The sequence below is a fragment of the Aquila chrysaetos genome, chromosome 7, assembly GCF_900496995.4.
Source record: "Aquila chrysaetos chrysaetos chromosome 7, bAquChr1.4, whole genome shotgun sequence".
NCBI lineage: Eukaryota > Metazoa > Chordata > Aves > Accipitriformes > Accipitridae > Aquila > Aquila chrysaetos.
The window spans coordinates 2,711,568-2,731,292 of NC_044010.1; the positions used below are offsets into that span (position 1 = coordinate 2,711,568).

The 19,725-nt window shown below is 40.6% G+C and overlaps 1 protein-coding gene across 6 annotated transcripts in view; it reads left to right on the forward strand.

Annotated features, from left to right (window-relative positions):
- Positions 1-531: 531 nt before the first annotated feature.
- Positions 532-19,725, forward strand: part of POLQ (DNA polymerase theta) — a 54,265-nt gene continuing 35,071 nt past the window's right edge. For 3 of the 6 annotated variants that reach the window (XM_030019688.1, XM_041124788.1, XM_041124787.1), the window contains exons 1-9: positions 987-1,176; positions 3,857-4,039; positions 4,806-4,936; positions 6,279-6,435; positions 10,859-10,967; positions 13,621-13,840; positions 15,748-15,892; positions 15,990-16,136; positions 17,227-17,439. In XM_030019688.1, the coding sequence (XP_029875548.1) occupies positions 987-1,176; positions 3,857-4,039; positions 4,806-4,936; positions 6,279-6,435; positions 10,859-10,967; positions 13,621-13,840; positions 15,748-15,892; positions 15,990-16,136; positions 17,227-17,439 (1,495 nt within the window). Of the gene's footprint in view, positions 646-986; positions 1,177-3,856; positions 4,040-4,805; positions 4,937-6,278; positions 6,436-10,858; positions 10,968-13,620; positions 13,841-15,747; positions 15,893-15,989; positions 16,137-17,226; positions 17,440-18,542; positions 18,648-19,725 lie in introns of those variants that run through there. The other 3 variants (XM_030019689.1, XM_041124789.1, XM_041124790.1) reach the window with 3 other exon arrangements.

Genomic DNA, 19,725 nt, shown 5'->3' on the forward strand with positions numbered 1-19,725 from the left:
ACTACCTGCCTATGTTCATGCTACTGGAACCACTTTGAATGTTCAGCCTTAGTTGTCAATATTTCTGGAAAGATTAGTATGTTTTCTTAAGTTGAAATTAAAAGCAACTTAGAAAAGCCTTAATTTCCCTCTCTGTTGTTAACTGTTGTATATCGTGCTACTTAGCACTTCTGCAGGTGATGGACAGACGCTTGCATTTTTTTGGGGTATTGCAGAATTTTCACAGTACTGCTTCTGATATTCATGTTGCTGGGGAGAGATGAAACTAGCCCTACTCTTTTAGAATCCGAAGAGGTTATTTTGGCTAGCTGAGCCATTAAAAACAGAAAGCAAGGCTGTTTGTCCTTTGTGCCGTTCCCTCTTTATTGTTTCCATCTGTCTTTCTGCAAGCATGAAGAAGCTCTGCAAGGTAAGCCCGTGTGCTTGTGGCATGCTTGTTTTGCCGAAGCAGACCGCATTATGTTGCTTCATTAATTACACCTGTCTTCCGCCTGGGCAACATGAGTAACGTGTGCTCCTGAGTGTTGCTGAAACAAAGCCAGATACGTTTACAAAGAAAACCAGTAGCCTTGTGATTTGGATGACTGTTCTAGAAGTTCAAACGTTGCCTTGGCATTTTATTTAATACAAAATGCTTTGACAAAGGTGAGCGTGGCACCTGGAAAGCTAAGAGTAGTGATTAAAACCTGTGTAATTAGTGCCCAAAGCAAATTAGCGTTATTGCGTGCAGCTGTAGCATCCCCCCCCCAAGAGTTTCAGTCAGAGGTGCGTGCCGGGGGGTCGTGGGTAGCCGTTTCGCTGTGGAATCATCCCCCCCACCTGGAGCGCAGGCAGGCGGCACCGCTCCCGCCCTTTCCCTGCTCCGGCTCAGGCCGTTGACCGCCCGGGAACGTGCACCGAGCCCGCCGGCACCGGCTGCGGGCGGGGAGAAGCGGAGAGCCGCCCCGCCGCCCCTGCCGCCGCTCTGGGGCGGTGCTGGGGTTTGAATGGCTCGGCGGGAAGATGGCGGCGTCACCCCTAACGGCATCGCTAAGGCCTCGGGCGGCCCGGCCGCCTCCCGCGGGGCGGGGAAGGTTAATACCCCGCTCGGCCCCGCCGCTCCCTGCCGGCCTGTGCTGAGCCCCCCGCCCGGCCTCGACCTCTCCCTGCGCGGCAGCCCCGGCACCGGCTCGGCAGGTAGCGGTCTTCCCCTCCCTTTTTCTCGGTCCCTCAAGGCAGCGCCGGAGGCGAGGGGGTGGATCGGGACGTGCTGGGCGAGGGGGAGCGGGGCTGCCGAGGGCGCGCCGGGCTGGCGGCCGCGGCCCCCGCCCGCCGCTGCCCCCTCAGGCAACAACATGGCGCCGAGGCGCGTCCCGCCAGGGCGGTGCGGGAAGGGGTCGGGGACCCTCTGAGGCTCTCCCGGCCCGGGGCCTTTGCCCCGGGGACGAGTCGCTTCGTGGGCAGAGGCCGTCGCTGAGGTAGGCGCTTATGTTAGTTAACAAGGGCGGGAGCGTACAAAGGGGAATCGGAAGGGTCTTCCTGCCCTGTTCGCTGTTTAGCTGAGGAAGGTAAGAAAGCGTGTGTCCTGTGCGCGGTTCTGAAGTCGGGCCCGTTTCGTTTTGTGTCAGTTAACGGTGGGCCTTATTCTTGACTCGGCCTCTAGGTGCTACCATAATACAACAATCGGTATAGTCTGTATTCTTTGGTATATGAGGTGAGGTTTACCTGTGTTACCAAATTGATTCGGGAATACAGTAAGCTGATAAAATGTATTGTATCTAGAGACGTCACTTTAAGTGGTCCTGGCTGGTGCCCTGATACCTGCAAATGCAGAGAAGTGTAGTAGTTTTTCTTTATATGACATCTTGCCTATAGGTACAAGATGTTATATAAACATCTTGTGGCAAGATGCCATATAAAGCAGTCCTGCTGCCAGCCAGGACCACTTAAAAGCGATGCTTCTAGATGCAATACATTTTACCAGCTTATTGTGCTCTCGAATTGAGAGAAATCAAGACATATACATATCTAAAATGGAGATGTTTATAGAACACATTGTAACTTCATCTCTTTTGCAATTTTTCTGTAACTCTTTGAAACATTCACATCTCTCAGCCTCTTCTCCAGTCATGTCGCATCTTCTCCCCATGTGATTATGTTCTGCAAGGTACAATTTTGTCAGTTTCTGCAAATGGAGCTGAGCAAGGCAACTTGCCTGTTTCCACAGGACAACTCCTTAAAGACAATTCAGTAAGCAGCACTCTTGAGTCCAACTGGCTTCACTTTCTGGAAGAGTTTTCTTTCAGAGAAATCTAATGCCCAATGCTTTTAACCAGCAGCGTGTATCTTCATCATTTTGACTATTTCTTAGCATTTTTCTAGTAGGTAAAAAAGAGGTTAGTGTCAGGGGTGTACTTTTGTACATAGATCTTTAAGAACACCTAAGGCACAAGTTTTCAAACTCACGTTCAGTGCTAATCTACAGATACTCTTCAAACAGCAGAATCACATCATCCTTTACTGATTCAGTCTTTTGCGTGTAGTTCATTGGTTTTAATATTAGGAAAGAAGCTTGAGATCCCATCATGTAGGATTTTTTTCTTTTTATGTTTCCAAATCCTAATTCTGCCATATTAGTCACATTTTAGGATAGACAAATCTGGTCTCCTCTAAATTCCCCTTGGGAAGCCTGTTCTGCTTTATGGCATACTGCTATTCTCACCTGATGGTACTCATCTTGTGTAGTATTTGTATGGTACTTTGATTACACAAAGTGAAACAAAGCTTTCAGAGCTAAGCAATATCAGCTTTTTTATATATTTGTGTAGCGGAGAATGATCATGCACTAGTGACAGCTAGGATGGGGTAAACCTCATGAAGGCAGTTGACATTTTTAGTATGTAGAGAGCAAAAATACTGGCTGCTTATGCACGCTAGTGTTTCTGATCTAGCCTGCCCTTAATGCTGTCAACAACAGTGGGATATTTCTTTGAGAATTTTTTGAATGTGCCAGTAGAAGAATTGGTACAGTAGAGTCAATACGCACAATTACTTGTTTTTGATCTCGATTTGACAAGGTCTCATAAAATGCTGTTATGGGAACTATACAGTCATGGGTGATAGGAGAGGCATTACTGTGGATCAGAAACCTGTTTTCTGTCTCAGATGAAGGAATGGACAAAAAGTTTGAGTTTTCTTAATGATTTGGAAAAAGGGAGGAAGAAGGAGGCAGTATCTGTAGCCAGCACAAAATTATTTAGGGTTATAAAGACAAGAAGTAAGCAGCAAGGAACTTAATTAAGCTGGAGGAACTGGCAATGTGGTGAAGATACTAATCAGTGTTGATATACTGAAGTAACACACATTGTAGAGAGTAGCTTGAGCTGCTTGTTTGGTTGATGTTGGTTTTTTAATTCATCCGTAAAGCAAGAAAAAAGACTACGCAGTTCTGTAATCTGTGAGGATTACTGAAGTCTCTGTAGCAGTAATTTATAAAGGAAACAGTATGGATAAGGATGAGATGGCAAATACATTGTAATGCTGTTATATTAATCAGTGCTGAGACTCTCTGTTTGAGTATGTATTTGGTAATAGCTGCTCTGTCTCAAAAGCAAATACCAGAGTTTGGTGAAGAAATGATTTGAATGTAGAAAATCTTATAGGAGGAGAAATTGAAAAAAATTATGTCAGGAGAAAAGAAGAATGGTGAAACATCCATAGGAAATATTGAAACATATAGGGAATATAGTTTCTTGTTACCTTTTCTCTTAATACAGGAGCTTGTAGAGAAGTTTGACCTTTAAGTATATAACCTAAGTGACCTCAGATTCAAGGATGATACTTGACTTTTTAATTTTTTTATTTTCTCCTCCCAAAGGGCAATATCAGCCAGTAAATGTTCCTGAAGACCAAGCAGACAAGTTGCTCCTTGCAAGCTGGGGTCTTCCCAAAGCAGTTCTGGAGAAATACCGCAGTCTGGGAGTGGTACAGATGTTTGAATGGCAAGCAGAATGCCTAATGCTTGGACAAGTTCTGGAAGGGAAGAACCTAGTTTACTCAGGTATGAAAACATCTGACAAAACTAGTCACCCCTGAACTTTCCCAGTGCCATTTACAAGAACATATTGGTGCTGAAGGGTTCTGATCTAGCAGATAAAAAGGTCAAGACCCAATTTTTTCTGGAGAGACCCCATTAAGATCTGTCCCATTGCTGTACCTCAGACCTTGCTTGACGGACTCCTTTCCGGATTCGAGGAGAGACTCTTTTTCCCATTTTCTCTGTTAATGTTCCTTTAGCAACTGATAATTAGGAGTCAGTTAATGATTACTCTCTCTTCTTTTTTTTTTTTTATTTATTACAGACTATGTCAGCTGGGAACTGAAGGATAACAGCAATGTTAGATATAAATACTTTTGAAAATGTTGCTTACTATCTGTTTTTTTCAGTTCCTTTATCATTTCTCTTCACCTAGTGTATGGGGGGAGATGGGCACAGAAGTTGGACTGGTGGACTAGAAATCTGTGGGAAATGACAACTTGGGTGGTGTCTACTCTCCATGGGAAGAAGGTCCCAGAGCAGCAGTAGGAGGATGAAAAACTTAGAAGAGGGGTGAATGATTTTCTTTAGGCTTGGATTTGAGTTTTATTTACTTGATTCCAGAAGACTTTGGGCCTCATTGCCGGGTAAAGGCTGTCCCCCGGTATGTAGCATCTCTTCCACAGTTTTCTGTGGATGATAGATGGCAAACAGCAATGCTTGCCAAGCAGGAGAGGTTAATATTAATTAAAAAACTCAACTTTTTTTTTTTTTTTTTTTTTTTCCTAAGCTCCTACCAGTGCTGGAAAGACTCTTGTTGCAGAATTGCTTATTTTGAAGCGAGTCCTGGAGACTCGTAAGAAAGCTCTTCTCATCCTTCCCTTTGTCTCTGTGGCCAAGGAGAAAAAATGTTATCTGCAGGTAAGTAGCATTCAAGGAGGATAAATTGATGGGTTGTAGTTGTTGGCTCACATTTTTTAAACAGTTAGAAGTTTTTGCATGGATTTAAGGAAAAAAAAAATTTGCAGGTTGTTTCAGAATGGATTTATAGATAATTTAAAATTTGCTCTCGTTCTAAGTTGGAGATAAAAACCCCAAAAGTTTTAGCCGAAGAGGGAAACTTGGAAAAATTTTAAGGAGTTGATGAAAACATTTTTATTTCAGCTTTGACTTTTAAAGCATTGTTACTTGCATTTATTCACGGATTTTATAATATACAAACTTTAAAGAAATTTTCTAATTAGACATTGTGTCTGCAAAACTACAAAGGAAAGGTGTCAATGTTATCTGAAAAGATAAAGGGATATTTTAGCTTTCCTTGGGGTGTTCGACCAGAATTTTGTGCCTTTGGTTTCACTTTGACTCTGCTAAAAATTTGTTCTGCAGAATGTGGTTATGTTTTGGCTTCCTCACCCCAGCTATTTAAACATTGTTTCCATTAGCTAATATGTCAAAGTAACAACAATTACTAAAACCAAATACAAAACCAGCAGGCATTTTTGTTATAGTTTCTGACATTTGAGACATTTTGGGTGTTAATAAACTGAGACGGTATCTTAACCTTGCAAATTGCTACAAAATGCTACAAACTGAGTGCAAAAGCTACTTGTAGGGATTGATAATGGAGACATGTTTTGCTTTAATCTTTTAAAGCTGGAGGTTTATGCTGTGTTCTGCTTCTCCTGGCCTGGTTTGGCCATAGCTGTACATACTTGAAATCATATGGTAACCTACCCATCTGGTTCAAACATTTGTACCTTTTGGTAATGCAGTGTGTAATGTGCCAAAGCTTTGGCACTGCAATAATAAGCTGTGGAAGAAAATAAGTTGTTGTTTCTTGACTTTCAGTGGGAGATGCGACATCTTTGTGTTTGGGATCCCATGTTTGGCTTTTGTCCAGAATTTCACAGGAGCAAGGCTTTTTTGTACATAACCCACTGGTTTTATAAACTGTTGCGCTGTGTGTTCTCTAACCTTTTTAATAGTAAATGTTTTTATGCAAAACAGTGGTCCCCATCTCTTACTCAGTTATGTACACTTTATCTTGCAATGTGTACTGTGTGGCTTCTGCTTTGAAAATAAAAAATGTCAGTAGAAAAAGGTAGCAGTAACTGACTGAGCTATGAATTTAATGTAATTAGTTGGCATTATAAGTACTAGAGATTGTGGTTCTAGGATGCGGGCATTTATGTGACTCCAGCAGGCATTGGTCAAAATTCAGAGTTGTAACCTTGGCATGACATTCTCTATCCTTGGAAAACAGGCCCTGTTTCAGGAGGTGGATGTGAGAGTTGAAGGCTACATGGGAAGCATGTCTCCTGCTGGACGTTTCTCTGCCCTGGACGTTGCTGTCTGCACCATCGAGAAAGCCAATGGTCTAATCAATAGACTAATAGAAGAAAACAAAATGGACTTACTGGGTAAAATACTAAGGCTTGACCATTGCGGGGATGAGGTTTATTACATACTCTGAGTACATGTGAAATCATGGGATACTTTGAATTTGCTCAGTTATGTATGTGACAGACATGCCATATAGGAAAATTGAGCAATTTTTCTTCTTCCAGAGCACCTCTGATTTGGATTTAGGAAGGCAGTCAGGATTATTCTATGTAGCTCAGCAGCTGGGGTCAGTAGGTAGAAGCTGCAGGTTTTAGTTTGTCTCACATGGATGAAAATCCATGGACAGTGATTAGCTGCAGGAAGCAGTGATTCCCATAGCTAGAAAATGTCTTCTAATTAATGAAGTTGAATTAAAGGTCTGGGATATGTTTGAGTTCAAGAATGTATGTATGTTCATTTGTTTTGGACAGGGATTGTGGCATCCATGGTTTATCTTCACTTAGCTCAAGAAAGAGGAGGAATTGTGTTTGGTGCTCATCTGGGTCCAAATAAGTGGAATGAATACATAGAGCTCCTCTGGGTAGGAATGGTGACTAGGAGGGCTGTGACATTCATTTCTCCTTGTGGTTTACTCAAAAGCCCTCTGTCCTTGTAATGTAGACTTCTGGGTCACCATGGCCCTGATGGCCACTAGATAATGGTAGTATTCAGTTAGTGTTTGGGAGGAGATATAAAACCTGAAGAAGCCCTGTGTTTCCAGTGCGCACTTGGAGAGAGATGTTTTCTCCTAGTCCAGTCAGAAGTTTGTTCTCTTTGTTTCCCTGCTCAGTAAAGCTATACCAATTATATTTTATACAGTAATCCTTCCTATATTCACTCTGGCCTGTAACATAGCTGGTTGCTATTTTAAGAATATAAAAATTGGAAAATGAGATGAGTATCAAGCTGCTCCAAGACCTCCACCTATGAAACTGCTGTTCCATGTGCATCTGGTGTCATAATATTCTGCAGCATTGTAGACCAGAAGAGTTTTTTAAACACAAGAGAGAATAAGGGAAATAAAGCCTTGCAGGTTTTTTCAGAGTGTGAGATCATGGGATAACACATTCATACCTGGGTCTATAGAGGCTGGATCACCATGAATGCTTTAGACTGCCAGTGGGCTGGAAGATGAGTGGATGAACGTGGTTGTGCAGCGTTTTAAGCTCATTCATATTGAGGCTTCTGCAGACCAGCCCGATTCTTGAATGTACCTCTTCACCCCTTCCCTTGTAAGAGAACTGGTGATCATGCCATTGGTTACTTCAATATATGGCTACTTCAGGGTTTTTTTTGTTTGTTTTAAATAGGGGTGGTTTGATCCTAGGTCAGCACACTGTACAAGCTGTACTGCCAACATAAGGCAGAGAGTGGCATCATGATGTCCATATTTATGTTGGCTTGGGTGCCTTGGAAGCATACTCAGTATACTAAAATGTATTGTTTAATGATATCATCTTTCAGAAGCTAGAGATACGCCAAATCCCTTTGGTTGGTACCTCCATTCCATCCCTACATTTTGTTGTGCTATCTAAGATGAATGTACCTGAGAAGAGTCATATAACCAGCCAAGCGATTACAAGATTCGAGTTTGAATATGTATCCTCAACTTCAATACCTCCTTAAAAGCATCATGTTTTTCTCTCTCCATTTGAAAACACCTCTGCTGAAACCTTCCATTTCCCTTGTGCCCCAATATGACCATATAACTGAAAGAAGGGTAAAAATATCTTTTTTTCTTTATATGCTTATCTGAAATTAAGTTTTAAATGAAATTAAATTTAAAAATCATCTTTAAAGTAAGAAATTGACAAAATTTCTATTTGGAGATAAATTTTCATAAAAGCTGCAAAACATGGACATGAGCTGAAAATGCCAGTTTAACTGTCACCTAAAGCAAGCTTGTCTGAAACTGCAAGATTGTACCTCGTCTTCTAATTAATTCTAAATTTAGACCAGTTCATAATGAGGGTGTTTTATCTTTTGAGATGAGTTATTGGGAGATGACTGCAATTCTGGCTGGATTCCATCTCAAGCTTGAGCTGTTCCTTTTGTTGATGTCAACCCCCTGCTGATAGCTCACGTTGCCTTTGGAAATTGTTGAGAGAAACTCAAATCCTCTGCCTGGCAGAGCTCTCTTTGCTGTATGAAGCAGTTAAAAGCAATTTTGTGTTGCTAATTATTATATAATGTGTGTCAGTTTTGAACATCCAGGTACACAGGAGATGATATTCCTCTTGTTCAGCCCCTTGTCACTGATGCTAAAGAAATTTTTGGGAAAGCAGATTAGAGAAGAATCTGACGCTTTCTCAATGTGTCAGCTGGGAATGGATTTGTAATATGCTGTTGTGATACTTGTTTCTTTTCTTAATTTAAACTTGAAATTAAAAAATTACTGGTTTAATTGTATTTAAAGAAAAAAAATAATCAAATCCTCCTTGCCTGTCATTCAGAACTTTTTAGTTTTAAACAGGATGTGGACTGAAAGCAGCCTAATTATTCCAGAGTAAACATGTGTGACAGCTCTCGGGTACTTTTTAGTAGGTTTTTTTCAGGAGTCTTCTATGCACATACCTAATTTGCAGACAGAAATAGGAGAATAAGGCTAGCCTCATTTTCAGTAGCAGTGCAGTATAACAAAATTCTGGCCCCACTTACACCGCTGAGCTTGTTGTTCAGTAGAAAATACCATTGCATGCTGGGACCTGTAGTTCTCCTTGGCTGCAATTCCATTTTAAGATGAGGATGGCATTGGGAAAGGTACTGGTTGCCTGATTGCTCCTGCTGTGTTATCCCAGTGGGTGTGTTCTAAGTACTGCCTGAATAGAGGAGAGCACTGTGCATGTGCGATAGTCAGGTCTCACCAGCTTGCAGACTGCCAGGGCAATACAGTACACAGGTTTAGCGTGGGTTTGAATATGTATTATAGCTGAGTAGCAGCAGAAGGTATAGAACAAGTGGCCCGTACGACATACAGTGGCATTCCCTGTGCTTTGGCCTGTAGGTACCACTAGTGTTCTATTCTTCATTTCAGGAAGCAAAATGTGCTGCTGCTTGGCACAAAGACTGGAAAGGTAACTTGTATGAATTTTACTTTGGTAGATATCTGATTACACTGTCCTGTCTCAGCTGCTGGAAGAATTCAGACAGACTGTTGTATGGGGAAGCAGGAAGAAGCTTTTTCTGGTAGCTGAATAAATATGTATTTGGTGACCAACGAAATACCATTTTTTACAAGCCAGCACAGAATAGAGGAAGTACAGGAAGACAGAGGAGCTGGATGGGTGGGAGTTTGTAAAAGAGGCTTATGAAGCAGTGTAGCACTCTTTTCAAACTTAAGTGGCTTGAAAGAGAAGGGGGGAGAAAACAGACGGAGAGAGAAGGAACATACGTAGGAAGGAGAGAAAAAAAAAAAGGAGAAGGAAAAATAGCATTGAAACAGATAATATAAGGTCACATTTGCCCTTAAGCTCCTGCTATTTTAGCTGTACCAGTAAGATATTACATAGCTGCACCAAAGAGGAAAAAAAATTCCACAGCAGCAGAACTAACGAAAGCTTGTGTCCCCTGTGCCCTGCTTTTCTTGTTTAACCTTCCTTCAGCCTCTTCCATGTCCCTGTGACCCTGTCAGCTGGCCAGAAAGGGTACATACTGCTGCTAGTTGGGATGTGTGCAGGAGGTGCGCTGGGTGGCCAAGTTGTAGTGGCTCTGTTTTCTCCTCAGCGGAGACCCTAATCTGGTCTGTTGTCTCCAGCTGCTGATATTCAGAAAGCTGTTTAGACATTATTCTTTTCAGTATTTCTACACATCTTACAAATTTGATGGAGGTGGCTAATAGATTAAAAAATCATTTGCAGGAGGTAGGATGACAACAGAGCAGTCATGTAAGTTGGTTTTGTTTTTTTCATTAGGAAGCCAAAGCTAAATAGTAGAGCTTATTCCAGGTTTGGTTAGTGAGAAAAGATACAATAGGAAGCAGGGTATGCCAGTGAAATTGCATCTGCTCTAGGGTTTTTTTCTGACATTACTGCATTAGTAAGGAGTGATGTTTTTAACTAAGACAGTGATGTCAACAGAGCTTTTGTCTAGCTCATCTGGGTGCTGGAATGTTCCTTTGCAGACACTCTGAAGCCTGGGTTTTTTTACTTGCAGAGAGGTTACAGTATAGATGCTGCAATGCTGTTTTGTGTGGTGGCCAGACAAACAAGTCAATCTATTTATTTTTTTAAAAGCTGATTGTGTGTGTGTGATGTTGTGGGGGGTTTGAAATGTCATGACATTGGTCATGATTTGTGTGTCTCAGAAGCATCAGTGACAGAAGGAAGCCATAGTGCTGTTGGTAAGCGCAGCTGGATTTGCAAGTATAAATTTCAGTTCATCATGTGGATATGAAAGGATCAAGGCCATCTATTCTCAGTTTGGGGTTTTGTCAGATATAACCTGAGTGCTTCTCTTTGTCAGGAGTGGTGGTTGTGGATGAATTGCACATGCTGGGAGACTCTCGTCGAGGATATCTGCTAGAACTCCTTCTGACCAAAGTTAGATACGTTACAAAGAAGGCTCCAAAACGGTGGGTAGACCAGGATGTTGATCTTTTAATGCTAAATTATGGATGGCTCTAAATGTTTTGTTCTCTGGGTGACTGGAAATTTGGGTTAGCTCCAGGGTTTTTATGAGACTGATGACCTAGACTATTTTAGTTATTAAGGTCTTATCATACCACCTCTCAGGGGCCTGCTGTTGTAGTCAAAACCTCTTTTCCTCATGGTTTTCAATTTGTGTGCTACCATGGGATTCATTCTCTCAGGAAAAGAAATAAGGCTGAAGCTTTCATTTACTTTTTTAGCCTATTTAAATTTTTTTAAAACCTTTGGATTTCTTTTAATGTTTTTGCTAGCGGACTGGCCTTGCTTAATTTTTCAGTGTTTCATGGAATGGGCTGTTTATCCTAACAAAATGTTCAGGTATTGTGGAAGAGTGGGCATGCTGTTAACTTGTCAATGGTGAATTGATCAGAAGACGTAAGAGGATGTGCCAGTAGCCTGCTTAGTTAGCGCTGCTCAGGGTGATCTGTGGTTTTGCTTATAACATCTGACAGCCTAGTGGTTGCATGGTTTCTTGCCTTTAGCACAACTGATTGGACACTGGGGAACAGATTAGATGTTTCAGAAGAGCTTTAGAGGCTTCTAAGAATTCAGTATCTAGATCCCCAGCACCAAGCTGTCCAGCAGCTCCATAGTGCCTGAACACAGGCAAAGGCAAATGGAGGAGATTGTGTATTGATATTCTTAATCTTTATTGGTGGTGCTGAGAGAAGAGTCAAAATCAACTGTTCCCTTAGCACCAAAGGCCAGATTTTGCCAGTTTTCTCTGCTGCTTCCTGTCTCGTGAGTCATACCAGTGCTGGGCTAAGCACAGACTACATATTTAGTTCTGGGGGAACTCCCATTTCTACATTGGCTCTCCGCCAGATGTTTTAGCCAGTATTTCCCATCCTGATTTCCAGGATCCAGCAGTGTTCTGGGTCTAATCACCTCTGACTTTTTCTCATGTTCTCCCCACAAGTCCTGGAAGCCAGTACACTTCAGAGCAGTGTGAGTGGCTTGGCCACTCCTTTTACCTTGGCTTATCGTGTAGCTGCAGCACAGGTGCGGGTCTACTCTCTGCTTTCCTCCCTTGCATTGAAGAAGCAGGAAGGAGAAAACATTTGTCAGGGGGAAAAGGGGACAGATGCATCAAGGAATGTTCCTGGGAAGATGCAATACTTAAGCCTTCACCATATAGGCACTAGGGCCCAGATTCTCCATCTCTCCATCATGGTCAGGTTGACAGTGGCTCCCCGTACCACTTTCTGACATGAAGGAAGTGGCTGCTATTTTTGTTTTGGAATCCACTTGAGATGCCCAAAGACCACATTTTCTCTCAGATGTCCACCCAAGTCTGTGGTGCTTTTTTTTCTGTTATTTAGTGGGACCCCCTTTATCCAAATTCTTTGAACGCTGTCCAGTTGGACCGATTATCAGAATGACCAGTGCTTTTAAGAGCTTTTTACGTGGTTAGCTGGATGTCCCACTGAAGTATAAGGCTGTGTCTTCACACCAAGAGAATGTTCTCTGATGGCTGTTGCCAGCATGGGTGCCCTTGCTTCTCTGCGAGGCTTTTGCAGACCCAGACAAAATTCTGCAGCAGATTTTTCTCTTCCCCAGACAAAGAGTGTGCTGTGGAGCTGGAACGTTTTTAATCCTTGAAGGTCAAAAGCTGCTTTAGGGGGAGAAATCTGCAACCTAGATGGCGGAGCTGTACTAGCAAATGCTTGAAGAGCTTGGATAAGAGAAAGTCTGCCTCTCCACATCTTCCTTATTTCTGTCTCGTCTGTGACTGGCCTTTTTTACTTTAGCTTCTGGGCAGTGTTGTTTCCTCTGTCTTGTCTTTGCCAAGATTACCAGGATCTTCTAAGAAGGTTCTGGCTGTTTCTGAGCTCACATTGATTTGTCAGACCTTTTTATTTTTTAAAGTCTCAATTTGTGGCTCAGTGCAATGCAAATGAGTAGTTTTTAAACATAGGCTTAGAAGCATAAAAATTCTCCTATTGTGTGGATGTAAAAGCCTGAATTAAAATATACATTTGGGTATCTAAATTAATGGTTTGTGTTTTCAGGTCTGTTAAGAGCCCATTACTTCTCACTGCCTTTAGTGGAAGCTGCTGTTCAGCACTTTGAGAACTGAAGCTGCTTTCTTCTTTGCTGAACTAAGGGCTTTGGTTCCCAGCTCTAGGAAGACCTTAGTCTAGTATTATTTGTCCTGAAATTGAGACAAATGGAAGTGTTTCAATTAAGGCATTTAAGCTTTGAAAGACTGCAGGGGAGACTAGACCATTTCTTTATTTCCCTGTTTTTGTTAATGGCAAGGAAAAAGTTGATTTATTTATTTGTTTTCAGTTTCTCCAAATATGTAGTCAGTTTATGGCTGTTGTTACCTAAAGAAGCTTAAAGTTTATGTTCAAAATGATAAAAAGTTGAATTATCTTGTTATCAGTGCATAACCCGACATTGTGTTTGCTAAAAGTAGAGTATGGCTTTTTTCTTTTTCAAGAAGTTGAAAAAAAATACCTTTGCACTTTAGACTCCAGAAGGAAGTAGACTGAGTTAGTTTTTCTGAATCCTGTTTTCCAGAACAGTAGCCTGTCTTGTCACTAACCTTCATTTTCTTTTAACCGCTTCCAGACAGGTGAAGGTAACCAGTCCCGGTTTTGGTGGGATACAGATAATAGGCATGAGTGCTACTCTCCCTAACTTGGGACTCCTAGCCTCATGGTTAGATGCAGAGCTATACTGTACGGATTTTCGTCCTGTGCCCCTCAAGGAATGGGTGAAAATTGGCAGCAACATTTATGACTCATCCATGAATTTAGTGCGAGAATTCCAGCCCAAGCTTCAACTAAAGGTAACAAAACTCTGAGCAGTGGCTTTGGGTTAACCCCTTTTGTACAGCTAAAGTTAAAAAGACAGCTACTGGTATGTTTTTAATTTTTGTTTTTAATAGATGACATTCCCGACTTCATTGTTTACTTCATAGATTATATGCTTAAACTAAGGACAAATTTTTTTTTGTCTTCTACTGATTTAAACAAAAAACAGACCAAAACACACTCATGAAGTTCTTAAAGTTTCTTGAATCAGACTTGAAGACAAAGTTGACTTTGCAGCTGTCTTGTTTCTGAGCACTTGACAGGTATGAAGAGCTTGATTCTCTCCTTACCCACTACTCTATCTTGTGTCCTGGAATCTAGTTGACTTTTCATAAATGAAGGTAAATATTTCCTAGTTATGCCAAGGAATTTGCATTAATCATTGGGAGAATATATTTGCATTAAAATGTGGTATTGAACCTGCTTATGTTAAACTGCTAAATGATCTAATTTTGTCACTGATTAGAAGGCAGATGTCCATCCTGATTCTTCTGAATCTGTTATCAGTATTTAGTACTTTTGTGCACTTGAAAAGGGTATGAAAAGTTAAGGGTAACGTACTATTATGATTTGGAAGAACCAAATGGGTAGCAGTGGGAAATTTGCACTTCCTACTTGTAGGTTCCTTTCTTGTGGAGTCTTTGAAGGGTCCAGTCCTTTCAACTGCTCTGTGTAATACTAGTGTAGTAGTTGGACAATATGGGCTGAATGCTGGCAATATTTTGGAATACTTTGCAGCCAGTTCTCCTTGTGTGCAAACGTTCTGTTATCAGTAGCATGGTGGCACAGCAAAGAAAAAGGATTCTAGAAACAAAAGGAAATGTCTGTGACAAGAATATCTAGAAGCTTGCTTTTATGTGGTCATACTGAGAAGCTGATGTTGCATCTCCTTTTCTGGGTATTTTTTGAAGTGGTTGCTTTGGATAGGTAATAAATTAAGTGAGAGAAAGAGCTAAAGTAGGCTTATGACTCAACAGTTTATGGGAGTTGGTTTATTTTGTAAGACCAGGTGATGCTCTTGGGCTTGAAATCTATCACTGGACTTTCAGACTTCTGTTCTGTACCTCAAGCAGCACTAGGAAAGGGAACTTGATGACCTCACCACTTCTGCTGAATTTGGCTGAATCCTTACTGAGCTTTGGATGTGTATATGCAGTTCCTGCCATTGCTCCCCTGTTTTCATTTGCATTTCAGTACTTTTTATTTCTTACTGTATGCCTACCTTTTTTCTCTTCCTCCTTTGGCCTGCTTGGTGGAAGAGAATCTGGCTTAACCAAGCAAAACAGATCAGTTGCAGGAACTCTCTTAGGATCTTAAAACCAAAAAGGCAAGCTGTAAACAGTAGGGTTTTGCGTGCACACCTATATAAGCATCCATAAAAGCCTTCCACTGTGCTCTGAACACTTGCAGTCTTTGGTCAGCAGTGCTTGCTGGGTGCATCTTATTGGGGATGCTGATTACTACATCTCATGCTTTTAGTTCAGACATCCCAGCTGATAAGTCTTCCTTAGTTACTGTAGAGGCATGTTTTCCCTTGGGGCTCTTCCTAGTTCTTCCCCACTGCTGTTAGCCATGACGTGGAGGTTGCAGTGATTTTTTTTGTGCACTGTGTGGCCTTCATTCAGAAACAGATTTATGAAAACAAGATGTAAAGCCTTAGATTTATTCATGGTTAGGTCTAGGGCTGTCCTCAACAATGTGGTCATACTTGTGTTTGGACTTTCTAAAGCAAGACAGAAACGAAGATAACAGTGCTGCATCTTTGTTTGCTCCTCTTTCTGACTTGAAGTAGAAGATTCCTACTGTCACGCAGAAGAATGACAGCATTTGCAAACCCCATTCAGTGTTGAGAGTGCATTGAAAATATTTTGTCTTAATTCAGGGAGATGAAGATCATGTTGTGAGCCTGTGTTATGAGACCGTTTGTGATGGCCACTCAGTCCTGCTTTTCTGTCCATCCAAGAACTGGTGTGAGAAGCTAGCAGACATCATTGCCAGGGAATTCTACAGTTTGCAACAGACTGAGAGTAAGAGAAAAGTAGTTAATAGAAGACTGTAGTATGCACAGTGCCTTTAATGAAAATTAATTTTAGTAGAAGCTATAAAAATATTGTCTCTCTCAAGGTTCTGCAAAAAACTCAGCCCTTGCCCCTGTTGTTGTGGACAGAGAAGGGATTGATGAGGTTCTGGATCAGCTAAAGCGTTCTATCTCAGGCCTGGACTCTGTGCTCCAGCGTACTCTGCCATGGGGAGTGGCATTTCATCATGCAGGTATTCCTGAATATCTTGGTCTTGAATTCTGTAATGGTCAAGTCATATGGGTTCTTTTTGTTGTAGTTACCAGCAATTTACCAGTTACTTTTTGAAGCCTTCTGTAGCTTATGACTGAATTAAAATGCTTTGAGAATCTCATGGTTAGAGGTAAACTTGAAATTCTTTTATTATGGCAGAAGATTTTAATTCACAAATTGTTATGATAAATCTTCTCTCTGTTCTGTTGGATAACAGCAACTTTTTAAGTACAACCTATTTTTTTTTTTTTGTGAAATGGCTGAAAAATCAGGTGATTTGCAGCCCAAGCATTTTCAAGTTGTCTCTAAAGCTGCCAGAGTATTTCAGAGCAATTTTCCTCAACTTAGTACTGAAATAGATGAGTAAATAGAAGAAGTATAACAATGAAAATAAAAATAAAAGGAGCATGTGCCACAAACGCTTCTGGCTAGATCTTTTATTTCTTTAAGTAGGTAATAGTGTATGTCACCTGTTGATCCACTGAGAGAAAGCATTGCCTCTGGAAGAGAGAACAGTAGCTATGGCATTGAATATGTAGGGGAAATAATTAATGCTTATAGAGTGTGAATTTCTTTCTCAAGAATAAAATTGGCCTGAAGCCCTCAAGGAAACATAGAAAGATATGTATTAGACCTGTAACCTAGACTGGAAATAATGAAGAAGGATTCCAGGGTCAGGACTGTAAATGACTAAATCCCAGTTCCTTACTGTGTTTGTTACATCCAGTTTTCTTCTTTTTATTTTATTTCTTTCTTTACTTATTTACTTGCAGTACTTGTAGATATGTAGTAAATAGTTGTTCATCTTGCTACAATGTGTACAAGCACCTTAGAAAAGGTAGTTTATAACTATTACTGTCAACTGAATGATGAAAACTTAATGATGAAAGTTTGCTTCGCTTACGGTTTGAAAGAATTTAACTGAGGTAGGGTTGTGAGTCTAGTTCCTAACACTGAATGCTGAATGTTCATTGAATTTGTTTGTTCTTCCTCTTGCTTGACAGTAACATTATTAGCTCTTAAATGCAGTCTCAGCATTACTAGGTTCACTAAAAGTCATCTCTCCTCAGGTCTTACTTTTGAAGAACGGGACATCATTGAAGGAGCCTTTCGCCAGGGCTTGATTAGAGTCCTAGCAGCAACCTCCACGCTCTCATCTGGAGTGAATTTGCCTGCACGCCGGGTAATTATACGAACTCCCATGTTTGGTGGCAAACTGCTGGACATTCTTGCTTACAAGCAGATGGCTGGAAGGGCTGGCAGGAAAGGAGTAGACACAGAGGGTAAGCAGAGGCTTTATTAATATTCTCTAAGAACAGTGTTAACCTGATTAAATCCAGGGCAGTGCTTCGCAATTAGTGACTAATCATGATGAATTCCTTTGGTATTCAGTATGATTAAGTTAATCAAGATGAATTTGTTTGGTATTAATGGCGTAAAAATTGTAATTCCCAGGGGATTCTTTTCACCGCATGAGACTTACTTTGGTATTTACGTGTCAGTTACTTCAGGAAGGGGCTATTTACTCCTTTCAGTTATTGTTAGCTTCTAAGGCTGTGTTGTTCATTTGCCTTACTTCTGTGATACATGGTCAGTTTACGAAAGTGTTTACACTTTCAGTGAGAAAATTTACAGTAAATTCTCACTGGACAGACCTAAAATGTAAGAAATGCATTTAAAGTCTACAACCATAATTTGACAAACTTTTTCTGTTGTCTGAAGTTCTGATTTGGATTTATTAAACTTCCACTAAACTTAACCATAACTTTTATGGATCTTGAAAATAGGAATGTGACAGATATATGGGAAATGTGAACAGTAGTTCTTGGATAATATGATGTCTTCATGCATACAGTGGCACTGATTTGATGTTCAACAAAATAATCCTGCCTGTTATTTTAATTTGCAATGGAAATTTATCTTCATGGATGATATTTGGAAAAATTGTATTATACAAGTATAAACACAGTAGAAAATAAGAAGTTCAAGAGAAGCAGGAAGTGGGATTTGCCCTACTGATGGTTTGATTGGTGCTTGCTGGAACCCAATGTAAGCAGACTGTTCTTACATTTAACTTTCTATTTTTGCCGGAGTAGCATAGCAACAGTGCGTTTTGCGACCTATATCTCTGTGAGCTATCCCTATGTGTTAAAGAAAAGGGCAGCTGCATGATGTATTTTGAAATTTTCCAGACTTTGTCATCTGAGTGTAGCTGGCAGGTGTAAAATTACATTATTCCTTGAAGTTTCTTTTTTTTTCCCCCTTCAAGTTACAATAATTAGTACCCTTTTTTTGACAGTTCTGATGTGACTGTGTTTTGCACAGTAAGCAGTTGATTTTATGCTGATGAGCTTCATGAATGTACCATTTTTTTTCCACTCCACAGAGTCTTTTGGATGAGAACATAAAGCTACATTACCAGCTGCTACTCTTTCACAGAGTAGGGAGACTGTAGGACAGCAACTTCAGCTGGAAAAAATGCCTTATGTGGGTATGAAATTCAGCTGACAGACAGAAGATAAATGCTGTTGGGTTGATTTCCTCCTTCCTTCCCAACATTGTAGTGTTTGATTGTCTCAGGTTTTGATTTTTTACATTTTTTTTTTTTTCCTGATTTGATGGAAATTTAAAACCACCATTTTAGAAAATTAAATTGGATTATTTTTGCATTCATCAAAACTGTCATGTTCCCAGGGTGAAATAGGTAAAGCTGTTCAATATAGCTGAACAAAACCTAGAAATATAATAGGGCCTTTTTTGCTTTTAATGGAGTTTTATGCTTAGATAGCCAGAGTCTTCTGGTGTTTGTCTAGTCTGATGCTAACCTAGACTTCCTCTCTCATCTGAAATGTTCAATAAGGGATCTTGGAACAGCTTAGTTCCTTTTTCTTTCTTTCTTTTTTTTTTTAAAATGTTTACTAGGTTGCAATTATTGGCTTTAGGTTCTCAGTGGCATCTTGGGAAAGGGTTTCCCCCAAGTCTTGAATGACTGTCAGACAATGTAGAGTCAAGTGGATGGATACCTATCTTCTGTTAGATTTATCACACTGAAAAGTCAAAGCTTTCAGAGGGAATTGTAGGTCACATCAGAACCCAAATACGAAATGAGTGAATGCTCTTGATTGCTAAAATCAAAATAAGCTTTGATTTCACGAAACAATGCTTACAGGCAGTTTATCTTCTGTACTCTCAGCTCTGGCAAAAGTACACAGTCAACAGATGTCAAAAGTTTCACCTGGCAGGATAAAAAAATCCCAGAGACACATCCTCTGAGCATGTCTTTCATCCTGTAATTCATTTATGTAATCATGTTTAATCTGTATTTCGTTACTTAAGTACACTGAATTTATGGTATTTATTCTGTTCATTAAATTTAAGTGGAGTTGTGTTTTCATTACCTCTGGATTTGCTAATTACCGTAGCATTACCATGGCTACACTTTTATCATAACTTAACATTCCTAGGATCTTACTAAGATACCCACTACCAAAATTACCTTGGTGTCCAGATGATGTGCACTTAAATCTTAACAAGTTATCATAAACCTATTATGATATTTACTGTATGGC